Below are 26,953 nucleotides of genomic sequence, written 5' to 3'. Positions count from 1 at the left end.
CTGTTTTTATTTGTTTGCTTGTTTTACTAAAACATCAGGTTGGCAATGAACACAAAGCAAGAATGCTGAAGCATCTGTTTCCAGTTCAGATATTACTTTGTAAAGGCAAGAAAGTTGTACGATTCGAGTCGTGTCCGAGTTACACTGTGTTGTTGTGCTGGGGTCATATTAGGCAAAAGTGGTTAAGGGATTTGTGATAGCAGCTCTTTTACACCCACTGCACCCATCTGTTTAAAACCCCAACAAGTCAAGCCTGTGAGTATGTCAAAAAGATAACTACTCTTATATTCCTGTCAGTCCAAACCCACAGGATGACAGAGCCTCTGCGCGGGTGAAGGGTCTAAACACAAAGAGCTTCGTCTGTCATCAGCTCACAATGAAGCAGCAGCTCACGCAGCAGCCAGAAAATGTCTATCATTCAGTCATGATGACAGAGGTTCACCTAATGAGGCTTACTTTCAGAGCTCAGCAGCAGAGTAATGATATATCACACTAATGGAAATGTGCTTCTTGTACAAATTTCCTCATTGATAGATTACTAATCCGCATTCGTGTTCTACATCATTATTGCTTCATGAACAAAAGGTCAGAAGAGCCTATTCCTACTGAAGGAGTCACGCGGCACAAGGCGAACAAAGCCTGTGAAAACTTGGTCCACCTATCATCATATAGACTGATTTTTAAGGCCAATATGTTTCAAAATATCCACTGATTTTATTTTTTAAAACACGTGAACAGATTTCCATAAAATTCATTATGTGTAGATATTGATTTACCCTTTGTGTTACTCGACTCTGTTCAGGTTAGCTGCTTGTTGTGTTTGTGGCAGAGTTTTGCGATACAAACAGGGAGGGTGCAGTGCCCTCTGGTGGACAAACTATGCAACGCTAACACTCATAACATGGTTGAAGGGTGTTTCTCCTCTCTCTTGATTTCATTTTCATTTTTCATTTAGCAACTGTTATAAAAACAAATACCAACAGACTGGCAATTAGATAATATCAGCCTGCTGATACATTGGTCACCCTCCAGAGTTGAAAAAGTTTAGAATACTTTAACTCATTTAAAGTATGCATTTGCTTTCAATATCTGTGTCATTCCTCAATTGATAATGTGAGAAATATTTGGCCGAAAAAACAACTTACCCTGTATCTTCACACTTCTTAAATGGCATTAGCAAGCACAATCTATTCATCAAAATATCCATCTGAAGCCTCTATAATCCATTATTAACCACACAGGAAGATTATTTATAAGGCTGATGCATTAAGCATAGAATCACAGAAGCATTTTTGTTATTTGCTACAATTTTTGAGAGGGACCACAAAATGCAAATATCTCTGCTGTTCCCCAGCAGACTTCTTTGCCCCAACAGTCATTCCCTTTAACCTGCCAACATCTAACAGCGCTCACTGGGAGACAGATCAATTGATAACTGCACAGAGGCAGTCCATACAAGGGATGGAAATAACTATCTCACAGCTGACACAGTGACCACTGTCTAAATGATGCAGCTTAGTAGTGTGGTCATAAAGTCAGTACACAGTGTTGCAATCCAATAGTAATGCTCAGGTGGTGGCGTACTGTGGTGTCTTTGATTCTCAGACTGTTTCAACCAGCAAGCCACAACCTCCCTTTTCCATCTCACCTCCTCATACATCTTCATGTAATCTCCTTCTATCACACACTGTCCCCGTGTCCTTATTTGGACACAACCTTGCTATTCCCCACTGCTGCAGACTCTGGTGGTGACAGGTAAAAACACCAAGTTCAACTTTAACTCACTGATAAAAAAAAAAAGCCTGATTTTTTAGCCTGTGCTTCTAGACCGTAGGGGTAATTTAACACAACCCCTTTTTATCATTTTGTATGAAGTATGAACACAAACAGATACACTACCTCCACTTATGAGATGTTTCCAACAAGCCATTTTATTAAGTCACAGACAAATACTGACAAGTTAGATCGAATATTTTTGTGCTACAGCCACTTAAACTCAGATTAATACTCAATAACAAGTTAGTAATAACATCCAGGTCAGTACTAAGGGGAGAAAAAAAGGAGGATGTTTGTAAGGAGCACCCAGCGACCCTTTCCAAGGAGTGTTGCTTTTGCTAATCCACACTGACATGATCAAATGTCAGCGTGGATTAGCAAATTGGAAGGGAGCATCAGGACAGCATTCTTTCATATCCAGTTCAGAGCATCCATAAGTCAATTTCTTATATTATTCTTTTATCCTCATATAAAATCCTTTTGGTTTCAGGTGAGGTTATGGATGCGCCTGGTCCTTAAAGCAACCTCAGGGATCGGTCACCTGGAGGTGAACCAAGGTGGAGCCTGCCAATAGGATTAAAAGAGAAGGGGGTAGACTAAAGGAAAGCATAATATAACAGCTATAAAATAAAAGCCCTATTGAAAAACCCATTTGAGAATCAGCCAAAAGCGCGTCCCTTTCAATAAAGCAATCTTTTTGGGCACTTCAGAGCACAAACACCAACATTATCGCCTATGTTTCCATCATCTGTTAACACATACGCACTTTCATTTACAGATTTCTGTCACAGGCAGTCGACCTTTTTGACCACATCCTAAACCACAGGTATGGCTCTCAATCCCACCTTGTTAACCTGAGATGTTTACCCACTTAGCATGGCAGATCCCTCAAGAGACCAACACCTGAGGTGCTGGATGCTAAAAATAATTTTCTCCCAGACCACAGCCCCTCACATCCAAGACGCTGGCTCTCCATACATACACAGAAAACTGTTTACATGACACGGTCTTGTGTACATTTGCTCACCCAATGGATCTGCTGTAGCACTTTTGCTGTTGTTTTTACTGCTTTCATGCAAGTGGATGTGACACAAATATGGTAAATGGCATTCCTTAAGCTTTAGTACTCTACAGGAACTCCTTCAGTGTAAATAAAAACATTATACTTCTCATGTTACCTGCGCATGCTTCCACTAAATACTGAAGCACCATTCAAGATGTGAAATAAGCAATGCCACATGAATCCTGCATGAAAAGTAAACCTGCACTGCCACCACTCAGAACATCGGGTGGTATTAGCAAGACTGTGAAATTAATGGATCTTTTCTCAGTAATGAAAACTACGACCTGAACACAAAATTTTTCTTTCTATGAAACTTTCTGTTGGTTTTTGAGAGTGGCTGTAATCCTACAGTTAGTGCGTCCCCATCCATGTACAAAGAAAAAACCCTGTACATTGGATACATATATTAGCCACCAAATTACTTTGATCTTTGATGTGACATGCTAAAAAAAGCCGTTTATGGTTTTGTTTGTCAAGCACAGGTCGTCACAGTGGAATAAAGTGTAATGAATTCATAAAGTCTGAGTTAATTTGAAAGGTGTGGTGAAACATTACATTGCAACAAACTGTTATACAAAGAAGTTGGCAGAAAGCTCTTTTATAAATCTTCCCCTCCCTACCTAACTACACCTTTTTTATTTCAGATTTTCTCTCTTTATGTGAACAGTAGCTCGAGTGCCACATTCTTAATCCACATTCGGCTCCGTGCCAGGACTGTGGTGGATCCCATTCCCCTAAACATCCATCTACCGTCTACTTCCACTAATGCACACATACGTGTACACACACAGAGTCTCTGTGACAACACTCAGTGACTCCAGACAGCAGCATTTCATTTGACAGGAGGAGGGGTGCCGGACCACTGAATTAGGACTTTTTCATGGTGGTGGGGTGGATTAACATTCTTCCCTCTTTCACTGCCTCCTCCTCCAGCCCTTCCTGAAGTGAGGCCTAACTCTCCAGGCACATGCTTGACCTGGCGCTGAGGACAAGGAGTAATTAGCAGTCATAAAGAGGACCCTGGCTCCTCTTGGAAATCAGCACAGTCAAAAACAAGAATGCCCAAAGAGAGACTTCCCCCTCCTAGTGCGCATTACAGATAGGGAGGGTCTGGGAGTCTTTTTTTATTTCACCTGATTCTGTTATAAAACTTGAAGCCAAGTGTTATGAAGCTGGAGCCACACTGTGAGTACAGCAGGTTACAATTAGGGTCCTGGCTTTAATTACTTAAAGCAAGACTATGTAACTTTAAAAATAGGGCGATGTAAGGCATTCCTACAGTTCAAAATTGAAAGCAGAATTCATAACCAACAAAACACACAACCAAGTAGCCTCAGGGGTTTTACACATAAGATATATTTGGACCGGCATGACTCATGCGGGTGGATATTATCTAGTTCACCAACTTACTTTTGTAACTTACCCTTCTGCAACACCTCATTTGAACATTTATTGTTATTATTCCATATTTGTCCTTCAGCAAAACACTTTGCTTTACAATCTGAAGCGGAAAGATTTATCTTAAAACTGGCTTAGATCCTGACAGAAAATGCCTAATCAGTACAAATTATTTGAGATTTTTTGCCATCCTTTTTCTTTCCCCGTTAATGGTTCACATTTAATCCCATAAAAGTAACAAACCTTTTATTAAGTTTGCAGATGTTGTCTTAAGATATGAACTCCTGCAAATGTACAGCATATTAGATCCAGAGCATGAAGGAAAAAAATGAACACACCTCCATCAGCGCTGACCTTAAGTTGTTGCTTCTGGGTTTCATGTGACCAGACATGAGAATCATACTGTAGGCATTATGCTCATGCTAGACTGAGCACATTATACACACTGCACGGGCACATGTTACTGCAGATGCATGTGTAAACTAATGCAAGCACATACTGGAATGGGATGCCAGTACCCAAGATGGTAATCATCTCCACAACTTTAATTAACTCGTAAACTATAACTAGACTGGTTTCTTGCCAATCACACTTCTCTGCATGCGCTGCAGTGAGGCTCAGACAAAGTTTTAAGTTGTGGCAAAGCATTGAAATCACCTTAAAAAAACACCTACACTGAATACCAAGTGAATGTGAAAGTTCCTGTTAGCGTAAACTATATAAAGAGAATCACAGGGCCACAACACATTACACCGACAGGAACTTTTCAGCCATACAAACTCACGTCATGAAGCTCCCAGCATACAGTATTGTTGATGAAGTTAATGCCAGAGGTCTCGGACTTTGCAAGTACTGAGTCAGCGGAGTGTTGGTGACTATTATACACCATGTGGGTCAGCACTACGTGACCCAACTTTATATGGTCTGCCACTTTGTGGTTGAACTACTGTGGTTTCTAAACACTTCCACTTTGCAATAATACCACTTAAGTTGTTCATCGAATATCAAGGAGGTAAGAAATCTCACAAACGGACAGTGTCATAAAAAATGTCACCCATTTGTGACATTTTGGTCTCAAGTTTCTGGTAATTGCTAGAGTAAAAGTGACAACAAAGAGGTATTTGGTGCTGCACCAAAAACCTCTATGCTTTGATTGTTAGCAGGTTGCTGCAGTTGCCAACTGATTACATGGAAGACAGTGACTTTTCTGCAAACACTGGCAAACTACTCAGCAACTGGTCATGAAACTGTAAGAAGAGTGAAACAAACTGGAAACCTATACCATTTTCCTTGGAAAAACCTATACCATGGTAAAAGTAAACACTTTACCATTTGAAATGTGTCTGCTGCAATTCAGCTCAAGTTACAAGTCTAGATGCCTTTGCTACTGTTAGCATTAGCAATAGCAACCATCATGTCCTCAGCAGGGTTGTACTTTACAAAGATCCAAGTAGGGATGAACCAAAGTATGAACCCAATATTGGCATCAACTGATATTTGCGCTGCTGACAAAAAAAAAGAAAAGAAAAGAAAAAGAAAGATGGAATTTATTCATGTCATTGGTGGAAGTTTATTTGTTGTATTGCATTACCTTTGCACAAACTAAATGAGCTGGAAAAACTTTAAAACATGTCCAGAGAGAGAGAGAATAAATGAGCACAAAAACAAAAGCTTGAGAAAAGAAAAAAAATTAATTGGTTTCAGGTATCACCCACATTGCTCGTTTAAACACTGGCATTGGTATTGAATTTAACAATCAGTGCAACCCAAGTAGCAATACACAGTACATCTAGTTAATGACTAGATCATAAGAAAATGTTTTCTTAGGCAACAACTTCCAAAGGCAACAAAGGCCAGTGTTTAGTCTGTAAATGACTTCACATGCCAGTATCAGTTTCATTTTATCCGCCAGCTTCAGTCCCAGACATTTCAGGACACTGACCCAGTGACCAGCTGAAAAAGCTGCACAAGGATAAAGCAGCAGGGAAGATAGGAGGAGAGGAGGACATGAGAAGCCCGGGATCGTTTTGTTTACATATCCACTGCATTTGTTCCTGTGGTTTTGATCAAATAAATCTGACATTCATTTAAAATATGAAACATTAGCTCAAGCCTAGTTGCAAAATGACAAGACACTAAAAAAATGACAAGCAGGTAGGATTCACACACAGACACACACCTGAAAGATGATCCAGACAACAGAGTTTTCCTGACCTGAGCTTCCTCAATGCAGTCTGATGCTCTGTACTTTAGCTGCACTCTTATTGCTTTAACAGTGTAAATGCCATATGGTTTACTTCACTGTCTCCACGCTGCAGCTCACAGCGCTGAAGATAAATCATTGTCTGCCGTCCACCACAGAGTCAAGATTCCACTGTGCACCTCTCATTTTACAGCAAAAACTACAGAATTGGTTCTTTTGAAGCGCATATGCGATCCATGTTATCTCTCACTTATTAAGTCTTTTCTCATTCCGCCCACTGTGGTTTTGTCTTTTTCGGCAGCTTCTGTTTTATTTTTTAATCTCTCTGTGCAACCTTCTTCCACACACAGACTGCCTGTTTTATCTTTTTCCTTTTTTCTGCACTGAAGCCTCCCCTCATTCTGCCTCTCCCACAAGCAGATATGGTTTTAATAGCTGACTGCTGAGAAATTCATGATAAAGGAGAGCCTTGCAGCACTGACATTACGGAACCATTTCCTCTCGGAAAGCCTCACAAAGAACAGCTCCAGCACCAACACACTGGGACAGCGCAATGAAACAGAATAATAAATACAAAATCCTGCACAATAATGATGCTTTTGTCTTCGTTGAGGACTATCCAGCACTGCCTATCAAACCTATTTGCCTCGACGGAGCTGCTGTGCCTCACAGCTAATGATGGGAATCAAATGTGCAATGTTTTCTCACCAAGAAGGTGTTTCATCATCTTTAGTGAACTCATTGACCCATAATGAAATAGTCCCACTCAGCCCACATAATCAATAATATAGTGGTTAAACATATGTGTGGTGGAACATGGGTTATATTTTGTGTGTGCAAAAAAAAATCCAATTATATTTCTAAATTGGGAATGTTTACATTCATAGGCATGGCTAAGGAGAAGTAAATGAAAGCATAATTTCAAGGCGCACATCAAGCTTGTCAGTGATGAGAATGGAAATCACAGAGAAAAGAATGAGGAAAGTTTTTTCTTTCTTTTAAAAGCAAGCCAATGAAGTGTGAAAAGGCATGAAAACAACAGGAATATATAAACTATCAGTCATATTTCTCATTATACAGTCTTTATATGAAACTTGCAGAAAAACAAAACCTTGCCATCTCATCACGGTGCCAGATAACATGCAACGAGCTGCACTGACAGCCAAGTCAACCATCAATTCATCTCCTGCTGACACTTTAACCAGTGTCACAGTTGAGCAACATCAAGCCTGTGGGTGAACAGAAGTTAAAGCATGAGTAAATCTCAGGAATGACAGACAGCTGCAGTATAAGTGATCAAAATCAGCTGCTAACTATGATAAGATGCACAGTCTTGAAGTCTTGAAGAAATGATCCTTCAGGTTAATTTCATTGAGGAAGATCTGTTCCCTGACAGTTTGCTTTTGTTCCTCTATGTGTCAGAGTGATGCTGTAGTCCCGTTCTGTTGCTCTATTTTTCATCATTTTTGCTTTCCCACTTTGTCAAACTCACTCCTTTAACAATTTTGACATAACTGTGTTCTGAAAACCAGTCACTTCCTGTTCTTGAAGTAGCCTTTACTTTTTAAGAATTCTGCCTTCCACGTAAAATGCAGCCCTCCGTTCCCTACCCATCACGGCCTCGTCCTCCTGGGTTTCCTTTTACTAACTCTACATTATCACCACTAGCATCTTGACTCTGGAGTAGGGCTGGGCGATATATCGAGTTTTTTAAAAATATCGATATATTTTCATAGGAGATATAAGATGTGACAATATCGTTTATATCGATATAGTCTATGTTACGTTATAATTATACTTGTGGAGCCGCAGATTTGCCTCTCTTTCGTCCACTTTTGTCTCCACGCAACGTTACTCTGCCTCGCCTCTCCTTCACTGAACACAACTCCGCCTCCCCCATAGCTTCACCTGACAATGACAAGGCAATGACAAGATGAAAGCGGAAAATCTCCGTTAGCGAGTTACCGCGGATGGCCCCGTGCGTGGGGCTGGACGGCGTCAACGTGTTAGCGAGCTAACCGCGCTAACGAGCTAACCGTGCTAACGACATGCAGCCCGGAGGGGCTGCACGGCCTAAAATCCTTTCATTTTCTCAAAACTCGACAGTGCGCCTTATGTATGAATTCTGGTTGTGCTTACTGACCACGAACCGATTTTATGTGGTACACAGCGCTCAGCAATCTGTCAAAAAATGTTTTAATATGACTTTGCTAAGCTACGGAGCTGCACGGCTTGATGTCGGAGGATTACGGCTACCGGGGAGGAGCCTCGCGGAGTGATACGTACTGTGTGTGTATAAGGACCACAAATGGCACCTGTTCAGAGACGTGGTGCAGCTGTGAAATCTGTCTCTTTGTTATTATGCTCAGCGTCTATTAGTTTACATTTTGACTGCACAATTGTGAGCTTTTTGTTATGCACAAAAACAACATTTTCTTTTATTTATGGGCCATGATTATTTAATAAATGCTGATAATTTATTTTTGAGTAATTTCTTCATGTACATCTATGCTGTATGTAAATAAAAGTGCCCGTGTGACATCTGGGACACAGTGTGACTAAGAACTCTCTTTTTGTTCTTAACTTATGGCTTTAAAAAAAAAAAATCGAGATATATATCTTATATCGCCATCCAGCTAAAAAATATCGAGATATGAATTTTGGGTCATATCGCCCAGCCCTACTCTGGAGGTCCTGCACTAGCTCCGAACTTCATTTAGAGCATCACTGTATGACATTGCTTCTTATCATGAGTCTGTTCACAAAACTGTAACTCAAAACTCTAAATTACACAATTTTTGTTGTTTTTTTACTTTCATTGGAAACATTTTCTGGGTTTTTCATGCAAACAGAGTAAATGACATCAATGCCACAGGCCATAGTTTGTATTCTGAGTACAACTTGTGGTTGAGTTTGCATAACAAAAAAGAGTTTTGGCCTAGGATAGGGAAAGATTGCGGTTTTGGTTAGCATATCAGTGCAACCAAAAAAACTTTTTGTCTCAGTTTTTAGCTTTATAATGTGTAGCTTTTCAATATCTAATGCGAGCAATAGTATTCACTAAACCGCGTACTGTACGTGTAAAAGTTTTATTGTGTTTTAAATTATGCTATTTTGTTGCAAGATGTTTTGACAGTGAACATTTTCCTCTTATATTGTCACCATTTTGCAACTGGGAAGATAATAAGAAACAGGGTTTCCTTTCCGGGACCTTTAGCCTTCATTGAGCTTGCTTTGGCAAATTAGTGAAACTCAAGCTTGTTCCTTTGTTGCTCCCTTGTAAGTTCATTGAGGCTGGTTTCATGACAAAACACTGCTAAATAAGCAAAACCTTACTTTTTACTGTGTTATTATTTCAACTCCTTCTAAATTTGTCAGCCAATAAATTAAAGAGTACATGGGGCTACAGTAAAGTTTTTAGAGTGACCAAAAAGCCATTGTATTTCCCCCTAGTAGGAAAAAAAATGCTTACACTCAGTATTTCTGCTGCCCAGGCTGTGGCTTAGCTCGGGCTGGGGAAGGGGGAATGGGGTTGGAAAGGATGAGTCATACATTGCTTTCCATGCTCAATGATTATAATACCCCATTACAGAGAGAAGCACTGTTTCCCAGCTAAAGTGAATACTCGGCTTGTGAGCCTGGACCAGAATTCACTTTTCACTCTGCCATGCACTACACGCTGCAACAAAGCATACGGTTGAAATCAAAAACAGGCGTGGGGGGTTGCATCATTAGGTAGAGCATCCAACTTTTACATCACTCGTAGGGTCATGTTGACATTTCCAACACCACTGTCTCCATTCTGAGAGTGTAAGGAACACATCGTCCCCGTTTGCTTGTAGTTTGGAGCTGGAATGATCCATCTATGTCGGTGTGCTTTTAGCAATAAGCTAATTTGGAGAAAAATCTACCACTGGCTTCAAATCAAGCACACTGTGTCATGAGTACAGAGGACCATTGAGCGGTTCAACACAATTATTTGAACCTTAATTAGTCTGGAAAGGACTAGACGATATACTTTCCAAGATATGGCAAATAACGAACTATTTGTGCAGCACAAAGGATCTCCTTAACTCTGACACGGGGTCAAAAACTTGTCCTGCATATTTTGCTTTATCTTCCATGCTATTATCAGGCATTAGGGCTGATTTACAGAGTCGTTTCCACAAAGCCGGTATTTACAGGGCTGAAGTGGCACATGCAGTTGCAGGGTCACTGCTTCTCCCCACAGAACAGCTAACTCGGATTCCTTCCTCAGCGCCATGGCAATAGGCACACACAAGAAGCCACTTTTTCTCATCGCCATTTATCTGATTGAGTTTGACGTGACCTCAGGATTGCCACTTCAAGGTAAGTAAGAAAAGCCCTTCAGAAATTACAGTTACATTCTCACTGGAAGATTGAAGCTAAGGCAGATTGGTGATGGTAACATAAATCTGAATATCCCTCTTAAGGTTAAAACCCAATGTTGTAAATGAAACATTGGCATTGTTGCCTTTAATTTATATAAACTGATATGCAATTACCAATCAGGAAGTAATGTCATTGGTTAAAATCTCTCTGGTCACAGTATCTTTTATGATTTTTTTCTTACTGGGCTCATGAAAAACGGTATATGGAAAAAAAAAAGTCAAAATCAGAGTAAGCCACATAAATTCCTTTTGAAAACGAGTTTTCCAGATATGAGACTATAAATAAAAAACAGCTGTGGACCAGCTGTAGTCGACCTTTAACCCTGCCATAAACCTGGCGTGCTTAAACAGAAAGAACCTTTTAACAGCCCTCAATGTGTATGTGCAAACCTTGCTGAAATGCAAGGCGTAGCATCATTATTTTTATAAAATCTGCTCTAAGACTGCAGATGTTATTTGATTAGAAATCTTCTCTAAAACTAGCACAGAATGTATTTTCACTTGAAAAAAAATGCAGCAGTATTTTTTTTTCATGGTCCCCTGTTCCACATAGAATGGGAAGAAAACATCTGGAAGCCATTTTTTCTGGCTTTTTGAAGGGCTTAGCAGACAGCACAATGGAACTTATCAAGTCCAGATGGGAAGGAGCTCAGAGAAACAGCGAGGCCTTCTTCTCTATATTTCTTTAAAACTTATGTAGAGAATCAACATATATCAGTTCTTACTGTATAGGGTATTTCTCAAGTCGTTACCATATTTTGTGATCTATTAGCCTGTCAGCCTTTTCTTCCAATATTTTCAATGCCCTTGGTGACTTTGGCCAAAACCCATTCATGTTTTCATTTGCACAAGGTATTCAAAGAATGTTATTTCAGCATTTTCGATGACTAAAATACACTCGACAAGTACGATCTGAACTGGTTTAAATGTCTGGTATTAACAAGGGTGATCCAAAAAAAAACTTTTACTAATTAAACAACAACAAACCAAAGAAAAAAGAGTCAAAGCAGATTATCTAATACTTGTGAAAAGAGTCCATTGATTGAGGAGGCCAGATTAAAAAATGCAAGTCAGCAGAAACACAAAGGAAACCATTTGTAAAATAAGCTAGATTTATTCTATAGCAGTTATACTGTGTCCCACAGACATGTGAAAACATCAGTAAGCTAAAAAGTCGAGACTACACATATCAATCAATCCTAATTTGAATTCTGCATTTCAGGGTTTATATTGGCTTCAAACTGTTGCAAAGGTTCTTTGAAAAGCTCACATCTTACCCTGCTGCCTCCAAGACACAGAGAAGAATTATGGGAAGCAAAGATGAGAGGAGCTACACTATAAAGAATGCCTCTCTTCAGGCAGTGAAACTGTAAACCTGACAGCAGTCCTGACCTTCACTTTTGAACTCTGACCCCTCTTCAAATTCTTGTCCAGGGCCTTCTGTTATTACCACTTTTCACATAGCTTAAACTGAGTTTTTCCTCTCTAATACCAAGACAAGGTCTTTCTAAACGTAAGTCTACTGAAAGACAAACTGACCGCAAAATATTAAAATATATACACTGTGATACAAGTATATAACTTAATCACAGTATAAATTCAATGCATATTTCTGTATTTGTCTTTATAAAATAATGAGTAAGGAGCTTATTCCACATAATTCAATTCTGGTCAGCATCAAATAAGCTAAGCTACATTTAACAGCAGACACACAGCATTAAGACTGTCTTTTATACTTTAAGAGAGACTGTAATAAAGCTGCAACAAATTAGCTTAGCTCTACATAGCAGGCTATTTTAACATCGTTTTCCCAACTGCGTTAGTTTATAGAATGTGGCGTTTTAGTATTTGTTTATTAACTCATTTCTGTGTTTCAAAATGTATCACATGCCAACAGTTCACAGTGAAAAAGGCTCTGAATCAAATGTAGTGAAAATGTAGTTATGCTTCATGGGTAAGTAACCCATTGTGTAAAGAATATGCTAACTGCTAATAGGTTAGGCCTTGCTGTATTGTTTGCTTGTCTTTTTATTGAGCTCTATACGCATTTTAGTTATAGGAAATACATTAATTATAGATTTATGAACACATTATATATCATTTGATAAGAAATTTGTTGGGCTATGATCTTGACTGGGTATTGTATTCAAAACAAAAACCATTGTGGAATTAGCATCATACTACCTAAACAGCTGGTGATAAAACATGAATACAACATTAATTCTTTAGTAAATAGTATTTGCTCAACTGTCCTTTTTTGATTTCAGTGTTAAACAAAAACAAAACAAAAAAGCATACTTAAAATTTTGGTTTTTAATTTAACCATAGCTGACAAGCCCTAAACAATTAGTATTGTATGCCTGGGCAGGTCTCTACTAGTCTTCAGCTTGATGCATTTTGGTCCTCCCTCAGGCTAAGAGGTGATGAGGCTTAGGTCAGCAATAAGCTTTCACTTGTGATAAACTTGCTAGCTGTCAGTAATTATTTGTAGACTATTTGTCTTATCTGATTGTAAGAGGTCTAGAAAAGCCATTTAGCAAAAAAAAAAGAAAAGTTTTTATTAATAGCTAAACTGGATTTCATTTTTGCATTGCACAGTGTTTAACTGAAAGCAGCTAATTTTAAAAAATGAATGTAAAAATCTAAAAGATATTTGACGGACAGAATAATTAGTTCACAAAAAAAAAGCTTTCATGGAGTTGGCATGTTTCTTGCAATCAGTCATGAAGTGCTTCCTGTCTGGCGTGTGTCAAGTTTCAGAAAATATACCAGAACCCTTAGGGATTTCTTACAAAACTCTCGTTCCTCTCTGTCAGTTTCAAGAGATGATTAAATCCAGCCACCACCATCAAAATGACCTCAGGCCCACACTCTTTAATGTCCCACCAAAAATTCAACTCCTCCTCAGTCATCACAAATGACCCAGATTTGAGTCCAGCCAGCATACAGTGACCAAGGTTTTGTCCAGTTAATAACCAGTGTTTATAGGAAACATGAAAATAAACACTTTGCAGTAATTTTCTTAGTGTATATTCAACGACATGAACCTATAAAACCACTTCAACTTTATATGTTATCATGGCTTTCTAAACCGGAGTGCATTTTGAACTCCATAATGGGCTGTAATCAGGCATCACAACAAATTTACACCATCAGCACAATCATGGAAGCTTTTTAACTGCCCCGAGCAGACAGAAGAAGCTATCTGTTCATCTCAATGTCCTGTGTCAGACCTTCACAGCACACAGCAGCCCGCCACCCATGCCAGGCAGTCTTAAGGCGCTAATAATACATATAGGCCAAGCATAAACCCAACTGCATGCCCTCTCACCACTGAGACAAAGAGGTGGTCACTTCTCCAATTAAAATAAGCGGGCCTCTAACTGGCATACCAAACTATTATTTGTTCATGTTTTTGGACTAGACTCATCAAACTGTCAGTGAGAAACATCGGGAGAATTTATAGAATGCATTTAGTGAAAGATGTGTTTGCTTGAGCCTCAGTGCAGGGCCCCAGCGCTGTCCCCTGATGTGGAGTCCTTAAGGCGGCTCCACCCTACCACTTCAGAGGAGCTTCAGCCCCTCCTTCTTATGAAAATTATACTCATCCTTCTCATCTGCTGAAAAAGGAGCACTGGTAAAAGAGTATTTAGACTTTAAGATGCACCACAGCAATTACTCCTACATAATAAGTATGCCAGAGAAAAACTAGTTACTTATGATGGTTACTAATTAATACATATATTTCCTATTTTTTATGCATTGAAATAAATAAATGCACTTCAGCTATACTGCTTTGGCAAACAAAGAAACAAAAAAAAAAACTTAAGCACAACTTGCAGATGAAACCTCCAAAAGCAGTCTTTTAATTCTTTTTGACAAGTTCCCATAGTTTCGGGGCACACCACCAAGATGAATACATTAAAGAGGAGGGGCAGACATCTGTGGTCCACTATGAGCGAAAAGGCAAAAAACTTTTCAGTGCAACGCTCCTCCAAAGTGCATCCACAAAAAAAGAAAGAAAAAAGCCCCACACAGCTGCATCTCACCTGAGCTCGCTTGCGACGTGATAAAAAGGAGAATCACGGATAAAGTGATTTGGACGTCCCTTATCCTCCGTTTAACTTTCCATCTTATATGGGTATCCATGACCGCCAGAGACGTCCACGGCAAAGTGGGTTCACTTTTTCAACAGCTAATTAGACTTGCAAAAACTTCTGGTCAGGACAATAAAAAAAAAAACTAAAAGCCAAAAAAGTCCCAGAGAAAAAAAGGGGGGAGGGGGGGTATATCGTTATTTCTCAAGCAGCCATAAGGGTTTGTTAGTGTGTGTTTTCCCCCAGCTGGTTGACGGACGGCCACCGTCTCTCCCGTACTCCTCTCTGCGCTTCTGAACTGTCCTGCACCGCTGCGCCTCCGATCTGAAGTGCTGGCCCCTCTCTTTCAGTCACGTAGAGCCCCTTCAACTCAACAGGGCAACACACACACGCACAGAAGAGGAAGAAGTCTTCCCCCCCAGGCTGTCACTCACTTTGCGGACAGGAGACTCGGGCAAATCAGAGGAGCCCGTATATTAGGGCCAGCCCTGTTATTGGCCGAGGGTGGGAGGAAAAGTTGAGGTGAAAGTTTCACGCCTCCAGCTCTTGCGCTCGGAATTCTTTTACATGGAGTCCGCTATTTCCAGAGAAGTGGTTCAGAGCGGGAAAAGCAAAACTGCTTTTTTATAGATGGAAAGGCGAGGTGTTTTATCTGCAAGAGCTGATTTATCTGGAGCTGATTGTCATGGGACTGCGAGAAAAATCGTGCTGTGCAATCCACAGGTGGACCCCCAGTGCTAGTTGATATAACAGTATACTGAGCCTAGATGATCAGATACATCTATTTATGACTTTTTGTAATGTTCTGCCTTTTAAATGAATCAGATATTTACTCTAAGGAATAATCCACTCAAAGCTCATATCTTTTTCATGTTAATCGGTGATCTACGGGCTTTAAACCTGTTGAATGTATGATGAAATAATGTGCTTGCAGCTTTTATTACCCTCGGAAGTTTTTTCATTAGTACCACAACACTTTAATGTTTAAGAGTTAATAAAAGTAAATATGTAAAAGAATTTCCACCTTTTATGTGGTTTCTTTATCTAGAGCAGAGACGTGAATTCATTTAATATCATTCCCACATACAGCCCACTTTGATCTTATGCAGGCCAGACCAGTGAAACTACCCTTTATGTCAGTGTAGAGAAATTTAACTACACATTTAATCAATGCAAGATCTCAATATGAGAAAAAGAAGCTCAAATTCAACAGTATGTCTCACTCTCTCTACATGGCAAAGTAATGCCTCTGTAGTAAATTAAAGAAATCTCTCAGCATGACTCATTGGGCTTGAATTGTAAGAAGTAAATGTGTAAAACACAGAAATCTATTGCTTAATTGCTTTGGTGTTGTATGAACGGCCATAGGGGAAGTCTTTATCAGTAGGAAAAGCTGTAAAGCTTGTGAAAATACAGTTAAAAATGCCCAATTTCCTAAATTTCCAAAGCCATCCAATGGGCTCGAATGGAGTTTTTGCTTATGTTTGACAACCCAAATCTAGAGGAGCAGAGGTGGGTGGTGATCGATGATAAGAATTTATATGGCAGTGAAAGGGAAAAAAAATAACAGCTGAGGGTTAAAAAGAGAAACATCTCCAGGAGGACCAGGAGGGTGGCCATGTGCCGCAAAGCTGGTTTGAAGGGGGGGGGGGGGGGGGGGGGGGGGGGACAGGAAATGGAAAAGATGAGGATAGAGAGGCAACAAACAATGCAACACACAAGAAAACAATACTTAGTGCCATATAGTCACCAAATAACACTTTTTTTAGAGCTGAATGTAGCATGAGAGTCAAACTTTCTGTTGTTTCAAGAACTGCCAAAAATGGCAGCTGGCTTTTATAAGCTGTCACATGCCTCCTCCAGTGGGGGGCAGACTTCTATTAATTGCCCAGTAAAAGTTGGTTCTACGCAAAGTAAACAAGCAGCAACATTGGAAACCGTGCCATGATGTCACATTGTGAAGTGGGATAGGATAGGAAAGGATGAGTCTGAACATGGTCCCTCTAACTTCAGACCTCTAAATTCAGACTAAGAGGTGTTGTATGTTACACGCTGTAGGATTTTTAAGAGCAACAGCTTTACTTGAAGGCTGTTAAGCTTGTTAGATTAGTTCAGCACCTTTGAAAGATCTCTCAGATGGCCTCTCTCAGATCCTCAGGTGACCTCTTTGACCACATGGAAAAACTCCTTGGTTTTAAAGACATTCATTTTTTCCCCTCTGTTGTTTGAAATGAAAAGCTTGTTCTAAAAAGCGGGGTAAAAATTTACATTAAGTATAAAGTAGTATTTCTAAACTGACCACTTAGCCATATACTGTAACCGTTATGTGGTAACATGGGTCAAATTATGGCCCGAGCCCTATATTTAGGGTGGGTTCATGCCTACACCACACTTGCCCACACTGTGTTAATCTCAGAGACTCCAAACTACTCCTGAACAAGGCCGTCACGAGCTTACTTAATTTGCCTTCTAACAAAAAGGATGTTGATACGCTAATGCTGGCACACTGCTGGTTAACTTTCATTTTAATTTTGACTTTCATCATTTGCTAAAAAACAGTTCCTGTGAGACGTAAGATAGGATATAGTGTCTAAAACAGGAAATTATGATTTACTCCTCAAGTGTTTCTATCCGTTTCTCCACGCTTTGTTTTCCACACACGCACCAAATGTCAGGCAAGCTATGACAGTCTGGCAGTCTGTCTGGCAAGCTATTACTATTACAGGGAGTGCAGAATTATTAGGCAAGTTGTATTTTTGAGGAATAATTTTATTCTTGAACAACAACCATGTTCTCAATGAACCCAAAAAACTCATTAATATCAAAGCTGAATGTTTTTGGAAGTAGTTTTTAGTTTGTTTTTAGTTTTCGCTATTTTAGGGGGATATCTGTGTGTGCAGGTGACTATTACTGTGCATAATTATTAGGCAACTTAACAAAAAACAAATATATACCCATTTCAATTATTTATTTTTACCAGTGAAACCAATATAACATCTCCACATTCACAAATATACATTTCTGACATTCAAAAACAAAAACAAATCAGCGACCAATATAGCCACCTTTCTTTGCAAGGACACTCAAAAGCCTGCCATCCATGGATTCTGTCAGTGTTTTGATCTGTTCACCATCAACATTGCGTGCAGCAGCAACCACAGCCTCCCAGACACTGTTCAGAGAGGTGTACTGTTTTCCCTCCTTGTAAATCTCACATTTGATGATGGACCACAGGTTCTCAATGGGGTTCAGATCAGGTGAACAAGGTGGCCATGTCATTAGTTTTTCTTCTTTTATACCCTTTCTTGCCAGCCACGCTGTGGAGTACTTGGACGCGTGTGATGGAGCATTGTCCTGTATGAAAATCATGTTTTTCTTGAAGGATGCAGACTTCTTCCTGTACCACTGCTTGAAGAAGGTGTCTTCCAGAAACTGGCAGTAGGACTGGGAGTTGAGCTTGACTCCATCCTCAACCCGAAAAGGCCCCACAAGCTCATCTTTGATTATATCAGCCCAAACCAGTACTCCACCTCCACCTTGCTGGCGTCTGAGTCGGACTGGAGCTCTCTGCCCTTTACCAATCCAGCCACGGGCCCATCCATCTGGCCCATCAAGACTCACTCTCATTTCATCAGTCCATAAAACCTTAGAAAAACCAGTCTTGAGATATTTCTTGGCCCAGTCTTGACGTTTCAGCTTGTGTGTCTTGTTCAGTGGTGGTCGTCTTTCAGCCTTTCTTACCTTGGCCATGTCTCTGAGTATTGCACACCTTGTGCTTTTGGGCACTCCAGTGATGTTGCAGCTCTGAAATATGGCCAAACTGGTGGCAAGTGGCATCTTGGCAGCTGCACGCTTGACTTTCCTCAGTTCATGGGCAGTTATTTTGCGCCTTGGTTTTTCCACACGCTTCTTGCGACCCTGTTGACTATTTTGAATGAAACGCTTGATTGTTCGATGATCACGCTTCAGAAGCTTTGCAATTTTGAGACTGCTGCATCCCTCTGCAAGATATCTCACTATTTTTGACTTTTCTGAGCCTGTCAAGTCCTTCTTTTGACCCATTTTGCCAAAGGAAAGGACGTTGCCTAATAATTATGCACACCTGATATAGGGTGTTGATGTCATTAGACCACACCCCTTCTCATTACAGAGATGCACATCACCTAATATGCTTAATTGGTAGTAGGCTTTCGAACCTACACAGCTTGGAGTAAGACAACATGCATGAAGAGGATGATGTGGACAAAATACTCATTTGCCTAATAATTCTGCACTCCCTGTAATATTATTATTACTATTATTATCCAGCTTTTGCTCTCTTTTTTAATTCTTGTCTGCTGCTAGTGACACCTAAGGATGGTGAGATTGTGGCTGAAAAAAAGAAAAGTAGCTGAGAAATTCCACATCCTTGCTTGACAGTTTCCTCAGTAAACATATACTATGAGCAGAGTGGACCAGCTGTTCGCAGGCTCAAGCTTAGCCAAGTTATAATATTAGCAAAGTAAAGATTTATATAGCACTAAATCAAAGCATGCAGCACTGCATAATCTGCAGTCACATGTTGAGATTAGTTACAGTACCTGCCAGGTGGGCCCATAAATATATATTTGACTGGCACACATTGATTTGACCTTTAATTAAATATTATTTAAAAAAAAAAATTAGTTTGGAGGTTGAAAGGATTACTTAGGTCAGAGCTAAGCATTTAAAACTGCGTATGACACACGAACATGAGCTTTTAAACTGTTAACACCTGATTGCAGCAAATTGCATGTAATTTGTGCTTTTTCTCAGCGGGTTGGCGTTGATTGTATTATGGCTCCAAGACGGGAAAACATTAGAATACACTAGTCACAAAAGTAGAATGGAGGGAAATAAAGTCTGATTCCAGACTTTTGTCTTCAGTGCCCCTAACCAGTCACGTTTTATGGTGCCCAACCTGACCGCAACCTTAACCCTGAGCAGTAATCTTCATCTAAGGTGTGCTGGAATGATATGTTTACATTTCTATTACAGCTAAGTACATTTGAAACAGAAAATATTTTTGAATTTTAGAATACACCCATAAATCTCCTTCACAGTTTTACAGTGATAATTATCAGTGCAGCTGAAATACGTATAGCATGATGCCTCAACTAATGGCAAATCAACTCTTTGGGGAAAAATAGCACTGCCAATTCTGAAATTGGTAGTGCTATTGGTGGCCAAAGTGACTTTCTTTCTTTTCTTTTTGTCTTTTCATGACGTGTCGCTACGAAATATAGGAGCAAAATTGTTCTTTGATTGTTCCTACTGTAAGCCGTTTTAATGAAATTGCATATTAGTTTTAATAAAGCAATATAACCTAAGTCTCGTTCCCATTTATCTAATAGAAAATCTGTGAGTACGCAACCTTGAACTGGATAAGGAGAATTGGATGAATGGATGGGAAAAAGCCCAATTGCAACTTAGAAATTTGAGTGCATAAATTTGACTTCCCCATTGTCAAACATGGAAATCAAGTGTTACACCTCTGAAATGGATCCAGCAGTTGAAATTAGGAGGTAAAATAGTAGTTTTGTCAGAAATGATGCCTAACTTGAAAAAAAAAAAGGTGGCCATTTTGAAACCCCAAGTGGCTAGTGGGATGTTTAAGATTACTGAATATGAAGGGACAATTACAAGGTTTGATGTTTTTGTTGACATTACAGTTACAGTATGTGCATCACTAAAACATGCGTCTCGATCGCTTGGAAAGGAAGGAAAGTATAGAAAGCCACTTCTAAATATGGAAGATATAATAATAATAATGTAGGCAGAGGGAAAGTACTCTCTGCATTTAGCCCATTCAATGTAACGAAGCAGTAGGCAGCCAATGTAGTGCATGGGAAGCAGTGTGTAGGGACGGTACCTTGCTCAGGGGTACCTCAGGATAGCCGTTCAGTGGATTCGAACCCCCGACCTTCCAATCATGGGGTGACCACTCGACCTACTGAGCTATCCCTGCCCCTTGCCCCCTTGATATAATAAAGATATTTTTGAGATATTTAGATATATCGATATTTTTAAGGTTAAGTTTGTTTAAAAAAATCAGCTCTATGTTAGCTAGCTCCTCAGGTTCCCCATAAACAAACATTTAATTAATCAAGAACTTGTAAACTTTGTGCAAGCTGACTCACATATACATCAAACCTGCATCCCGGAGCTTTCAAGTAAAGGCAATAATTTTTCACAGACCCTCCATCAAAACATTGCCCTTCGGCACTGTGACCTAGAGACAAATCACAGAATGGAGCCCATGCTGTGGTTACACTTTAATCATAGTTTCTTTAGGAGGTAGAAGCAGGAAAGTCATATACAGAACGCCAAAAGACCAGATAAATTGTAGATCCTGTCACCGAGTTCTTCATAGCTCCAAACACAGAAAGGATTTTTACACAATATTGGATGCTGCACTCCAGATCAAGGATGTGGAAATAACAAAAAGATCAGAGGTACGACATAAGTGCTTGTCTGCTTGCATGTTTTGCTCTCTGATCTGTGAGCTCAATGGCCCATCAGCCTCCTTCAGGTGCACAAGCAGCAAGAGGGGGGTAGGAGAACAAAGAAAGAGAGGAAAAGCCTAAAAAAAAAGGTACATCTATCATCCCAAACACAACAGGTATCTCTGGGTCAAATCACAATTTTTTAAATCAAGACTCCACAAAACAAGCTGGTAGCATTTTTTTAAATATATATTTAAATTATATTTGATCTTTTTTTTAATCTATGTATAAAATGAACCAAGTGCCTTCTCTTTCAGTTGCAGGCTGTTTTTGTTATGCTTTGTTAAAGCCTGTTTGGCACGATGCACTACAGCGGCACACCATATTTTCCATTCCACAATGTGTGACTCCTTCCGTGCCAGATTTTATCATGGCAAATCTCCCCGTGCACACTGTGGGGAAATTTTGCAGAAGTCTAGAGAGAAAGAAGGCTTATACTTACACACCCATAAAGACAAAACGACATCTGTCATCAGAGAGGAAAAGCACTGGTGTTCAATGAGTCAGTCTTACCTATCTGCTCGCTTCCTTCAATATGCTGTATTGGAAAACATTTTGGAAGCACAGATTTTTCTCTTGCAAAAGAAGTAGGCCAAACATATTGTTGTCAACCATGAATCAGTCAGCGGCATTAACTATAATAACTACAATAAGAAACAGACGCGTGGGTGTATTATAACTTGCAATTACATGCCAAAGAGTGTGAAACAGGTAGGCTCAAAGGACAATGTATTGTTGGCACTGTGATCACAGACGAGATGTGGATTTCTTTAGTTTATCAGCCGTGACAGAGATATTGTGGAGCACAAGAGTTCCCTGTGGTCCTTGGGTTCAACGGAGCTGCAACCTTCCTGTTTTAACAACACTGAACTTGATCCAGCTTGTGCTATTCAAGAAATGCAAGACATCTGCTTACACTCTTCGAAAGTGTGTGCTCATAAATGCTGTTGTCAGCTTATTTATCAATTCAATTCTATTTAGTTTGATCTATATAGCAACAACAATCACCTCAAGATGCTATAGATTGTATGGTAAGGACTCTACTATATTAGAGAAACCTAAAAAAAAATCTGAGGAGTCCCTGTGAGCAAGCACTCGGCAAACGTGGGACAGAAAAACTCCCCTTTAACAGGAAGAAACCTCCAGCAGAAAAACACAGGGTCAGGGAACGGTTGAGACATTTGGGGAGAGAAGAGAAAACAGAACATAGAGAGACATGCCTTATCCTTGTTAATGTGGTGCGTAGTAGAGTTCATTACAATTTGGGGGTGGGTGGGGGGTCTGTGTGGTAATGGGCAAATTAGACTTGCACTTGCTTTAACGTAAATACAAGTTGAAGTTGCTTGTCATCATAAACATACTGCTGTGAGGTGCATTAGGTCTTGGCTCACTAAATTATAGTTGTTACGACTATGTAATAAGCGCAATTTCAGCTATAATTTGCAAAATTAACCAAATTACAGAAGAACATTTTTAAGGTGAAGCAATTTTTCTTTTTGTAAACTATCATATTCAACATGTCTTTGGATTTCAGTGCTCTGAGTGAAGAGATCTAACACCGCCTTAAATAAAACCTTTCGGCCAGAGCAGCAAAAATTAAAGTGCCAAAGTCGTCGTCTGTCGTCTAAGAAATTAACTACCCGTGTCTCCTTCCCCAACCCTACGAGCCCATCTCCGCCCTGTCGGCTGTTTGTAGTGGTCACTGTAATTATGAAAGGCAGCTCATAACTATGTGTTTTAACGAGACCCATTTGTTATGTTCTTCTCTCCCTGCTGAAGGCGGCTTGTCACATAATTGCAAGGATCTGAGGAGAGACATGGTGCAGGCAAGTTACTAGTCTGTCCAACAGAAGGAGGACTTAAATACTGATACAGTATTATGGTAAATCCCTTAATGCTTTGTGATCTAATCTTTGGGTCAAACAGTTTTCTCACGAAGATGCTCAAATTATCTTGTCTTCAAATAAGCTTCGTTAGCATAGCCTTCCTTGAATGTGTAATTATTTGGCATGACATTTTGACATAGTTATGACAAAAGTTATTGTTAATGTCAGGCTCTCTTGCACAGTGTGTCTTTTGTTCTGCCTTCCTTCCCTCACCCCTCGCAACTGCTTGCAGCAGATGGCTGTGCCTCCCTCAGCCTAGTCTAATGGAAGTTTCTTCCTCTTAAAAGGGAGTTTTTCCTTCCCACTATTCCCTTGCTCACAGGGGGTCGCCTGATTGCTCGGGTTCTCATTCTATTATTGCAGGTTTTTTTTACCTTTCAATAAAAAGCGCTCTGAGGATACTGTTGTTGGCCATTACATAAATAAAACTGAACTGAACTGATTTGAATATAGGGAAACTTTTTTAGGTAAGTCCTCTATAACCTGACTCTCTCTGGGCAAACTGCAAGATTCTCCAAGCTGAAACCGAGTACCCACATTTTTAAAGTGGAAATAAGCATATTTCTGTTTTAAGAGCCAAAGTCAACCCAGGAGAATCTTAAAAATGCAGACCTGTTTATATTTCACTTGCTTCTTCACACCATTTTCCAATTTATTGAACTCAAAAGGGGGGAGGCCTGGCAGCTGATTGGTGACTCACTGTAGTCTTGCATCAGTCTTTAGTACTGCCATTACTAATAAATGATAAAAAAGCAATGATTTATGACATCTCATTGCTGTGGTTAAGCTTTAATTGGTTTTAGAAAAAAAGACTATAATGTGTCAACCTGTCAAACTTACGGACCTTCCACCATAAAGACACATTCTCAAATTCAACCAGAAACAGCTCCACAAGTCTACAATAAATAGCCTTGGACCATGTGAATAAAAGGCATTTCTTTTAATTTAACCAGGTAAAAAGTCTCATTTGGTTTGAAAATCTCTTTTTCTGCACATTTGTACAATGCCCCTTCATCCCAGCTAACCACAATGGACTCTAAATAGTCTGTCACAGACTCCACCATGATGCAGGACTATGTGTCTTCGCGCTACTTTCTGCTTACTCTCCAGAATAAAGTTTCCAAACACTCACTGTGTTGACTGTGGTTATGTCAGGACCCACCTTCTGTCAGTCATAGCCGACAGACAAACCAAACCTCTTCTTCATGTTTCTACATAATTAGGCACCCTTTACTGAGTTTCAATAACATTTACTTTTTCACGCAAATATGGGAAGCGGGAAATAGCAAGTGCCAACGCAGGAATTTGGCCGAATCTGTCTAGTTTGTGTTTCTAAGCAGGCACTTTTGCTGGATGCTTGAAGGCACCTACGCAGACAAAAAAAATAAACTCACGTGGTGCACCCCCGTCTTTTGCTGTTTGTTTTGATCACGATGATGTGAACGCCCAAAATGCCCAAAACACAGAGAGTTTCCACTGGCCTTTGGTTGGAACCGAGCTCATATAAATATTATCATGAGTGCATAATACTTGTGCACCTATTAATGTGTTTTGCAGCTGCCCGCAGGAGAGCAATACATCAGATTAAACTAGAAAAGCATGAATGCACACAGACACACACACACACTCGCATACTTTTAACAAACACTAATACATCTTTCCTCCAGATTTACACAACTGACACGTTGTCATGAACTCACCAAATGCATGTTATCAACTGAGTGCAAATCCCTTCCTGGCAGTGTACAACGGCCTGCATGGTTGTGCTCTAGAGAAATGCCTTTCCCCTGAGTATGAAGGGTAATCCCCCGAGGAAGACCTTTCAGGGTATTCAGTTTTTGTAGAATGAATTCAGAAGGATAAAATGTTGCTTAATTGTGAAATACTGTTTGTGTGTCTACCTCAGTATGCTAAGTACACACACTGAGTTTAAAATCACAAGGTGCGTGTGCATGTTTTGTTTTACCTGGACCCTACAGAGGTTGCACAGGTGGTCCAGCTCCTCCAGGATGGGACATCAATACGTGCCATTGTGAGAAAATTTGCTGTGTCTCCCAGGACAGTCTCAAGAGCATGGAGGAGATTCCAGGAGACAGGCAGTTACTCTAAGGGAGTTGGACAGGGCCATAGAAGGTCATTATCCCATCAGCAGGACCACTGTCTGCTCCCTCTTTCAAGGAGGAACAGGATAGCAACATCATCTAGTGGACCCTATGCTCACTGTGGAGCCCGATTATGATTTGCCAGAGAATACCAGAGTTGGCACGTCCACCAGTGGTGCCCTGTGCTTTTCACAGATGACAGCAGGCTCACCTTGACATGTGACAGACACGAAAGGGTCTGGAAAAGCCATGGAGCATTTTATGCTGCCTGTAACATTGTTTACATGTCCAATTTGGTGGTGGGACAGTGATGGTCTGAGGAGCTATATCCAAGGTTTGCATGATCCCCCAGTACGCTGGGTACATTATTGTACTCAGAGAAGTACTCAGTGCAACTTTGAGTTGCTGAAATAAATGTATTTTGTTACCCAGTCCATACCATTATAGATATTCAGCATGATTTTTATTCCCATTGAGATCTACATTCCTTTAGTTTCTTTGAGCAGTGTATTTATAATAATAATAGATTGGATTTATATAGTGCTTTTCAAGGCACCCAAAGCGCTTTACAATACCACTATTCATTCACTCTCGCATTCACACACTGGTGGAAGCAGCTACAGTTGTAGCCACAGCTGCCCTGGGGCAGACTGACAGAAGCGAGGCTACCATATCGTGCCATCGGCCCCTCTGGCCAACACCAGTAGGGTAAAGTGTCTTGACCAGGGACACAACGACCAGGACAGAGAGCCCAGGGATCGAACCGGCGACCTTCCGGTTACAGATGCGATTCCCAACCCCCTGAGCCACGGTCGCCCACACCAAACATCCATGTAAAAATATCAGATGCGGTTGGAGAGGGAGGCAGCGAATCGAGCAGAAAGGGGATCAAACTGAAGATGGCCCCTTGCTACAAATTTATGCTCCGCTTGTTTACAAAGGTGTTTCAGAAATTGTCTCCTTTTATTGGTGGGTTTTGTTGCACTAAGGGATCGAGCACTGAATCCTTTGACTTGATACCTAAAAAGTCTGTTTCATTATCTCTGCAGAGTTTTTACAAGCTCAGCCTCATTCTTGTGTAAACAGGCAGCAAGTCAGAGAGCAGAGGCAAGAATCGCCTCAGAAGGGAGTTGTAGGTGGCGTCCTTAGTCAACAGCATGCTAAGCATTATCTGATGCAATTGGGAGATGTTTATGTGGAAATAAATATCATGCTTTTCTGACAGTGATCATTTATGCACTCCCAGTTAAGTTTATTACATGAAGGCAGAGTGCACCAATCACTGGGGCACCGCAGTTTCCCACCTGGTAGCTTGTTTGTAGATTGACTCATTATTTCAGCAAGCTGGCTTTGATTCAGCGCCGGCTCTTTGCTGCATGCATGTAATGTGTATAGCTCTCTTCCACTCTCTTTCCAGTACTGGTAAAAAAAAAATACTTATATTTTAATGAAATGCTTTTCTTCTGATGAGATTCTTGAGGCATGAGGTTTG

The 26,953-nt window shown here is 40.2% G+C and overlaps 1 protein-coding gene across 5 annotated transcripts in view; it reads right to left on the bottom strand.

Moving 5' to 3' along the window:
• Window positions 1-15,386, bottom strand: part of col5a1 (procollagen, type V, alpha 1) — a 75,049-nt gene extending 59,663 nt beyond the window's left edge. For all 5 annotated transcript variants that reach the window (XM_026173328.2, XM_080304150.1, XM_080304152.1 and 2 more), the window contains exon 1: window positions 14,902-15,386. In XM_026173328.2, coding sequence (XP_026029113.2) covers window positions 14,902-15,001 — 100 coding nt within the window. In that variant the 5' untranslated portion in view covers window positions 15,002-15,386. The remainder of the gene's footprint in view (window positions 1-14,901) is intronic.
• Window positions 15,387-26,953: the final 11,567 nt, after the last annotated feature.

This window comes from Astatotilapia calliptera, chromosome 7 (assembly GCF_964374335.1).
Source record: "Astatotilapia calliptera chromosome 7, fAstCal68.1, whole genome shotgun sequence".
In the NCBI taxonomy this organism is placed as follows: domain Eukaryota; kingdom Metazoa; phylum Chordata; class Actinopteri; order Cichliformes; family Cichlidae; genus Astatotilapia; species Astatotilapia calliptera.
The sequence above is the reverse complement of the archived record's forward strand: the minus strand, read 5'-3'. Positions and strand labels throughout refer to the sequence as shown.